Here is a 9,070-nt window from a genome sequence, read left to right as displayed (position 1 = left end):
TGTTAAATTGGTGATGGTAGTCGAAATGGACTTATGATGGTTTTCTGTCTGTGTTTCTTTGTGTTACGTGCCTAGGGACAAGACATGTGACTTGCCTTTGAAAGGAGTGATTACTGGGGTGGTGCAACTAAACTTGAAGATTCCCTCTGGCGAGCGTTGTGAAACTGAGAAGAAACTGTCTGTCCTTTTCGAGTTTTGAAGCAGTCTTTTCCTGATAGAGCTTTTGCGCCGAACCCACTAAGGTGTTTCAGATGCCAAGCTTATGGTCATGTTGCAGCAGTGTTTAGGGGTTGAGATTCCAAAATGTGTAAAGTGTGCAGGAGGGCAAGGGACAAAGGAATGTGTAGTGTAGGTTGAAAAGTGGGGGTGCCCATGTTGCTGGGGATCAGAAGTGCCCGGTGCAAGAGACAGGTTGAGGTTGCCAGGGAGAGCAGAGGATGATGGGTCAAGGGTCTTGGCCAATACAGAGTGATACGAATTTGTACCGCGGAAATGAAACATAAATCACAGAATATATATGTTGTGGTGGCAGCTGCTAAGTACTTGGGTTTACCAGGTTTTACTGGAGAAGAGTTACAAGGTCTGTTGAACAAGAGAGTCCCATTCTCCCAAACCATTACAGTAGTGGAATAGTGAGGTGGTTTTTATTTGTTTTATGAAATAGTGGTATATAGGTGTAGGGTTAGTTGGTGTTTTTTCCCCCGATTTTATCTTTGTATCACAAAATGTAACGTGATCGATCACACGGTAGGTGGCGGCATGCAAAAACACCATGATACCAAAGAAGTAGAAAACGGAAGTGAACAGTAATTTGGCATTTTTTCCAATTTCCACGTTAGCGTTTTTGTTGTTATTTAGACGTTTATTAACATCATGGAACTCAAAATATGACTATTTTAACTGCACAGCATCACATAATTATCGCAGGTGGTCTTTAATTCGCGCTGGAAACAGGAATTGGTTGATAGAGCTACGTAACGCTAGCTAGCTGCTAACAATGGCTAACTGTATGGTTTTTCACACTCAAATAGCCTCCATCATGGAGGTGCTAGCGAATGCAGCCGTGGCAGAGATCTGTAAACTCGTAGACGACGACTATAAAGTGTTTCGTTTGGAAATGTCTCAAAGCCAGAAAGAAAACAAGGGGTTGCGGAGGAAACTACAACTAATGGACTGGAAGGTGGCACGGGAGCGCGCAGAGAGGACAATACGAGAGCGCGTCCCCGCCAGTCGTCCCAGTAGTGTCAAGATCCTCGACCGATACAGAGGAATGGCAAGAGGTACATTGCTGAGTCTGCACGACCTGTCGCCGTTCATTTAATAGCTCCGTTACCTTCTGCGGATGTGTTAACAAAAATTGGGTCTTGGTCCGTTTTTGGATAGCAAGCACTTGTGCAAAGACACTATCATATTCTAACCAGATTATTGATTTACTGAATTTCCTATTATTTACTAAATTAAAATAATGTGATGCATGGAACATAATACATTGATCAATATGTGTTACCTTACATCCTTGCCAATTGTAGAGTGCCAATATTGTAAAATATACATTGAGCATTGACAGTACCTAACTTAACTACCACTTTTCCCCTAATCACTCTCTTAGTTGAAGAACATCTCACTGTAGGCCACAACAGCTTTGTGAAGCCAGCGGGACACAACGCGTGGATAGATGACCAACCTATAGCTATAGACGAGGGGACTGGAACCTCAACCCAACATGTTATTGTGATAGAGGTCAGTGTCATAGTGTAACATTCAAAATGAAAGTACATCAAATGTGGCTAATTTATTTCAGAAAGGCTCCCCTTAGCCATTCATTTGCTTACATGGTCATCCTTATTTATCTGCCATATGGGAGCTCGTGTGACTTCCTGACAACATTGTTATTAACTTCCCTGATTGTTATCCAATTAAACTCATGTACCGATAATAACCTAATCTCTTCTTTTGTCAGTCTGCAGAGGCTGCAGGTCCTGGAGGATCGTCTCTGGTCAAGCAGGAGAGGACTGAAGGAGACGACCCACAACACAGCAGAGACATCCAGACTGAAGCAGCGGCTGGAGTGGTGCCCCCTGTAGCTACGGACGACCTCGCCACCACGCCCCAGCCCAGGACCCGACGTAGCATTACGGAGGTCAGTGGAACACCGAAGGCTGTCCTCAAGTCAGAGACAGACACCGAGACTTTAACTGTATCACGAAGGCTCTTACACACAGGATCAGACCCAGAGAGACTGGGCTGTCCTCCTGCTCCCGGCTCAGAGTATTTTCTTTATGGTAGCCCGAAGACGGTTCATACCCATCAGGACTCAGTTGCAACGTTAGAGACTGTCAATTATCCGTCTTGTTCTTACACTACAGAGATGGACCCTGGCAAAATGACCTTGGGTTTAGAGACACAGACTGATCTGTCTAGAGGGGACTGGAACCAGTACAGTAGTAGGCTATACTCTGAAGGGTGCCTAGATAAGAAAGAGGAGGTTATTGCCGTAGATGAGGTGACTGTGAAAGTGGAGGGCGATGTTCCTCTGATATGGAATGAGACTCACTTAGGAGAAGGACATTCACAAGGCAGAGATTTCTTAGATTACAGGGAAAGCTTAGAGACAAATCCAGATGTCACGACCCACTCCCCTTTACACACACTCAGGGATCACGAACCAGTGTCCACGTCTATGGGGCCTTCCGATCAGGTATTGAACTCAAAGGTACAAAAGGCCAAGGCTCAGGGAGGGGGACCAACATCAGGTGGTAGTAAAGTGAAACGCTTCCTCTGCATGTTCTGTAACAAAGGCTTCAGCTGCCTACAGAAGGTGGAGATCCACCAGAGGGTCCACACAGGGGAGAAACCCTTCAGCTGTACCCAGTGTCACATGCGATTCGCTGAGGCTGGCAACTTGAAGCGGCATCAGAGGGTCCACACAGGGGAGAAACCCTACAGCTGCCCCCAGTGTCACATGCGTTTCGCTCAGTCTGGAAACCTGAAGATGCACCTGAAGGTCCACACGGGAGAGAGGCCATTCGCCTGTACACACTGCAGGAAGAGGTTCTCAGAAAGGAGCTACCTCAGGATACACCAGCAGAAAAATCATTCCACTATAACATAGAAAGTAAACATTCCACTCAATCGCTTTTGACATTTAGACAAAGATTAATTTTCGTTGGTTGTTAGTAGAAAAGATCCACAGATGCATTTGGAATAATGAGTAACAGATTTCAGTGTTGAATATTCCTGGATAAAATTTTGCATCCAGACATTCTGTGATTTATAAGGCGTAAAAAAGTCTGTTACATATTTTGTTTGTACTGTGTAGGCTATATGATGTTCACAAATGCTTATTTCATTACTTTCATTCCACTACTGAATTTTTGCCAAGACACTTTTAATGAGAAAATGTATGCAGTTTATGCAGATTTTTAGTTTGTGTAGTTTTCATATGGTGTATTTAAAACTAGTTCATGTTTAATAAACACACAATTTAACTTTTAATTAAGACTTTCATTGACTCTTTAATATACATCACATCTGATCTCATGCTTTATAACCAATATACACCTAATAAATATAACTACACATACACACACTAACAAACACCTACTGTACATGTCAAAATAGTTAGTCAGGTTTGTCTGATGTGGCTTGACTTATCCTAGCTGACACATCTTTACCCACAACATATTTATGTCCACCATGATGTGTTTAACGACAATGAAGTAATTTTGTAACTACAGTATAGGACTCTAATGTAGTGGGGATGGGTAAACACTATGTTGAAAGTGTGTTTATTATCTGTGTGTACGTACCTGAGGGAGTGTATGTCTGTATCACCTGTCTCTTCAAGGAAGAGGAGGGTCCAGAGGGGCTGCTGGTGAAGGAGGAGGGTCTGGGGAACACTGAGGGGACCATGGTCATGGAGGACAACCAGACTACACCATGGTCATGGAGGACAACCTGACTACACCTCCTGAATGGTATTCAGACAGTAGTTCAGTGGGCTCACCTCAGTGAGACTCTGTGTGGTCCTGTGCTACTCAGCTGGTTCCTCTGTGGGTTCAGGAGGAGGTGTAGTCTGGTTGTCCTCCATGACCATGGTCCCCTCAGTGTAAGTTGCTGTAGGCTATATGTATTTCTCCCTTAACTTGCTCCCCCATCTTTAGATCAATGCTCTCTTGTCCGTCTTCTATTGTCTCCTCTTTGACCAGCAACAGATCAGACTTCCCTTCCTCCATGGCTACTGACTGTAAGAGATACAGAGTGAGAGGATGTTGGATCACAAAATCTGATATGAGCACCCTGCTATGGAGCATCTTCTGATTGGGCAATGAGGGATCGCTATGACTACTATACACCATTTAATTGTTTGATAATTCAAAGGCATTGTCCCACACTTAAGACAAAATTAATCCAAGACCTGGGCTCATATCCACACAGAGTCTCAAGTCCCCAACTGTCTACATGGTCTTATTTATTGTTATCTGAAAGGGAAAACTGATCCTAGATCAGCATTCCTACTTTGGAGAGACTTTGTGGACACGGGCCCTGACAAGAGAGCATTGATCTACTGAATGGACTAAAGATGGGGGAGCAAGTTAAGGGAGAAATACATATAGCCTACAGCAACTTATGTTTGCTTACAAAAACATAATGTATGGACTTCAGCAGTTAATTTACAAAAAAACGTAGTTTTCTCTGCAATGCTTTTAAAGTCTAAAGTCTTCCTGCAGGTGGATGGCTGGAGGCTAACAGAGGAGACTGGGTGGCCATCTTGGATTCCCAAACCCAGACCAGTGCAGCCAAGGGCCCATGGGACAACATCAATGAGCAGGCCTGGACCAGAGATAAATTAGTGGAGGTCAGTGGATGGGACAGCATCTTCAACTCTGGCCTGGGGAAGAACACTGTTAACCACAACCAGAAACAGACAGTGGAACACAAAACAACAACCAAATTTAGTCTCCATGACAAGAGAATGAATGAGACCAGTGTGAGGTGTAGATTTGGTCTGCGGGGACTGGGAGGCCAGGTTCGTATGCAGCAGGAACGAACAGAGAAAGACTCGGCTAGCGATGCTCCGTCCTGCTCCTATAGTTGTGATTCAGAGAGACTGATGACGTCTCATGTTAACCCCCAACATGTGCTGCCTTCAGCCTGCCTTCTTTAGGATCTATCAACTGGAACATGAACCCTGCGACAACACAGACACTCCCTGGCCTTCATCCTACACAGTCTCCTGTTAAACCAGACCTCAGACAATGCCAGTGCCTTAACAGTAAATGGCTACACAAGCCCGTTGACAAATGACAGTAGTAGTAACGCTATCAGTATATCTGGTGGCAAAGAGTAGCTCTTCCCATGTTCATTCTGTGGGAAAGCCTTCAGTTTCCCCAAACAGGTGGAGATCCACCAGAGGATGCACACGGAGGAGAAACCGTTCGGCTGCCACCTGTGCTGGGCCAGTTTCTCCCACTCGTCCAAGCTGAAGAGGCACCAGAGGGTCCACACAGGGGAGAAATCCTACAACTGCCCCCAGTGTGAGAAGAGGTTCTCTCACAAGCACCAACTGAAGATGCACACGGGAGAGAGGCCCTTCGCCTGTACACACTGTGGGAAGAGGTTCTCAGAAAGGAGCTATCTTAGGATACATCAGCAGAAAATGCACATGGCCCATGTATAGAGTATAGTGACATGTAACATCAAATCAAATGTATTTATACAGTATTTATGCAATACAGGTGTAGAAGCACGGTGGCTAGGAAAAACTCCCTAGAAAGGCCAAAACCTAGGAAGAAACCTAGAGAGGAACCAGGCTATGTGGGGTGGCCAGTCCTCTTCTGGCTGTGCCGGGTAGAGATTATAACAGAACATGGCCAAGATGTTCAAATGTTCATAAATGACCAGCATGGTCGAATAATAATAAGGCAGAACAGTTTAAACTGGAGCAGCAGCACAGTCAGGTGGACTGGGGACAGCAAGGAGTCATCGTGTCAGGTAGTCCTGGGGCACGGTCCTAGGGCTCAGGTCCTCCGAGAGAGAGAAAGAAAGAGAGAATTAGAGAGAGCATATGTGGGGTGGCCAGTCCTCTTCTGGCTGTGCCGGGTGGAGATTATAACAGAACATGGCCAAGATGTTCAAATGTTCATAAATGACCAGCATGGTCGAATAATAGTAAGGCAGAACAGTTGAAACTGGAGCAGCAGCATGGCCAGGTGGACTGTGGACAGCAAGGAGTCTTAATCTTAGTCCTAATCTTCACAGTCTCAGTGCAGGGATGAACCGGTCCTGGGGCAGATAGAGAGCAGGTCACCCTGGTCTTCAGCCTTCACAGAGTGAGGTGGGAGACCCCCCTGGTGGGAGTCTAACGAAGTCTGTCTTCTCCCTCTCGATATCATCTAATGCCTGGTGACTGGATTCATAGAAACCCGTGTCCTGGGTCTAGCCTTCCTCAGTTACCTCTGGGTTACGCCACCAATACAGATGGGCCAGGATGGGCATTCACCACGAGAGTTACCTAGCCTATAAAACAGCACACAATCCCAACAACACCCAAACAATGGCTTGAGGAGGGAGCTCAAAAACGAATCACCTGAGGGTGGTGGCACGTGCTACGACCTCCTCCACTGTCATTGGGTCACAACATGGGAGGGGCGAGCATTAGGACGAATGGCGACAAGTCGTACGCTTGCCCTACGTGTGGGAACCGATTCGCTTGCGCAAACTATTTGACCAAGCTTTTTCTTCCTGAGTAGCCTTATCAGACATGGGAGTGTCCACAACGGGGAAATAGACAAGTTGTCTGTTTCTCTCTTTTATTAAAAGGTTTTTATTCAGGTCACTTTTCCGCCAATCAGGTTCGGTGGCGCTTCCGAAAGCGTTCTGACAGGTTGGTGCAGGCACCCATCTAGGCTTCAAGAAAGGCTGCTGGGAGTCCGGCGGCGCTTTTGGGGCAACCTGGGCTTCCACAGGGGGGCTAGGAGTTTCTTGGAGCCGCTCGCCAAGCTTTTGGCCACAAGCTGCTGCTCCCGGGCATGAAGAAAGCAGAGGTCGGCTGTTTGGGAGCCGACGCACCACAGGAAAGAGGCAGCTGCTTCTTTTCCTACCCTAACTTCACGAGACGCCCCGTTGTCTTTCTCATGGTTTCTCCGAAGAGGCCCTTTTCAGAGATGGGTGCATTGAGCAAAGGGGTCTTTTCTGTCTCCTGGATGGAAGTCATGGAGAGCCAGAGGTGGGTCTGCATCATGACCAATGCAGCCATCACTTGGCCAGCGCAGACTGCCAATACTTGAGTGATGTGGAGAGCAGAGATGTTGAAACGTGCCACCTCTGCAATGCCAGCCTCTATTGTGGATCATCATTCTCCCAAGTCATCCTATAATAATGTGACCACATATGCTCCAAGCAGGCCCAGTTATTCAAGCTTAATGGGCACTCTGCCTACTTTCTGAGCTGCTAATTGTTGCTCACCTCTAGAACCCATAACACTTCAATAGCCCAAGGGTGAGGGATTCGAATGGGAGCCACCCAGGTCTTCGAAAGCCAAGTCAACAAACAGGTCACTGACCATCTCGAATCCCACCGTACCTTCTCCGCTGTGCAATCTGGTTTCCAAGCCGGTCACAGGTGCACTTCAGCCACGCTCAAGGTACTAAACAATATCATAACCGCCATCGATAAAAGACAGTACTGAGCAGCCGTCGTCATTGACCTTGCCAAGGCTTTCGACTCTGTCAATCACCATATTCTTATCGGCAGACTCAGTAGCCAAGGGGTTTTTATGATGACTGCCTTGCCTGGTTCATCAACTACTTTGCAGACAGAGTTCAGTGTGTCAAATCGGAGGGCATGCTGTCCGGTACTCTGGCAGTCTCTATGGGGGTGCCACAGGGTTCAATTCTCAGGCCGACTCTTTTCTCTGTATATATCAATGATGTTGCTCTTGCTGCGGGCGATTCCCTGATCCACCTCTACGCAGACGACACCATTCTGTATACTTCCGTCCCGTCCTTGGACACTGTGCTATCTAACCTCCAAACGAGCTTCAATGCCATACAACACTCCTTCCGTGGCCTCCAACTGCTCTTAAACGCTAGTAAAACCAAATGCATGCGTTTCAACCGTTCGCTGCCTACACCCGCACGCCCGACTAGCATCACCACCCTGGATGGTTCCGACCTAGAATATGTGGACATCTATAAGTACCTAGGTGTCTGGCTAGACTGTAAACTCTCCTTCCAGACTCATATCAAACATCTCCAATCTAAAATCAAATCTAGAGTCGGCTTTCTATTCCGCAACAAAGCCTCCTTCACTCACGCCGCCAAACTTACCCTAGTAAAACGGACTATCCTACCGATCCTCGACTTCGGGGATGTCATCTACAAAATAGCTTCCAACACTCTACTCAGCAAACTGGATGCAGTTTATCACAGTGCCACCCGTTTTGTTACTAAAGCACCTTATACCACCCACCACTGCGACCTGTATGCTCTAGTCGGCTGGCCCTCGCTACATATTCGTCGCCAGACCCACTGGCTCCAGGTCATCTACAAGTCCATGCTAGGTAAAGTTCCACCTTATCTCAGTTCACTGGTCACGATGGCAACACCCACCCGTAGCACGCGCTCCAGCAGGTATATCTCACTGATCATCCCTAAAGCCAACACCTCATTTGGCCGCCTTTCGTTCCAGTTCTCTGCTGCCTGTGACTGGAACGAATTTCAAAAATCGCTGAAGTTGGAGACTTTTATGTCCCTCACCAACTTCAAACATCTGCTATCTGAGCAGCTAACCGATCGCTGCAGCTGTACATAGTCTATCGGTAAATAGCCCACCCAATTTTACCTACCTCTTCCCCATACTGTTTATATTTATTTACTTTTCTGCTCTTTTGCACACCAATATCTCTACCTGTACATGACCATCTGATTATTTATCACTCCAGTGTTAATCTGCAAAATTGTAATTATTCGCCTACCTCCTCATGCCTTTTGCACACAATGTATATAGACTCCCCTTTTTTTCCTACTGTGTTATTGACTTGTTAATTGTTTACTCCATGTGTAACTCT

General features: G+C 46.5%; 1 protein-coding gene across 1 annotated transcript; it reads left to right on the top strand.

The window, feature by feature from the left end:
- Positions 1-781: 781 nt before the first annotated feature.
- LOC115137397 (zinc finger protein 239-like) lies at positions 782-3,495 on the top strand. Its single transcript, XM_029673707.2, has 3 exons — positions 782-1,280; positions 1,610-1,740; positions 1,961-3,495. The coding sequence occupies exons 1-3, from the start codon at positions 998-1,000 to the stop codon at positions 3,110-3,112; spliced, it is 1,566 nt and encodes a 521-aa protein (XP_029529567.2). The 5' UTR covers positions 782-997; the 3' UTR covers positions 3,113-3,495.
- The last annotated feature ends 5,575 nt before the right edge of the window (positions 3,496-9,070 follow it).

Source organism: Oncorhynchus nerka, linkage group LG11 (genome assembly GCF_034236695.1).
Source record: "Oncorhynchus nerka isolate Pitt River linkage group LG11, Oner_Uvic_2.0, whole genome shotgun sequence".
NCBI classification, from domain to species: domain Eukaryota; kingdom Metazoa; phylum Chordata; class Actinopteri; order Salmoniformes; family Salmonidae; genus Oncorhynchus; species Oncorhynchus nerka.
This window is presented reverse-complemented; position numbering and strand designations above follow the sequence as displayed.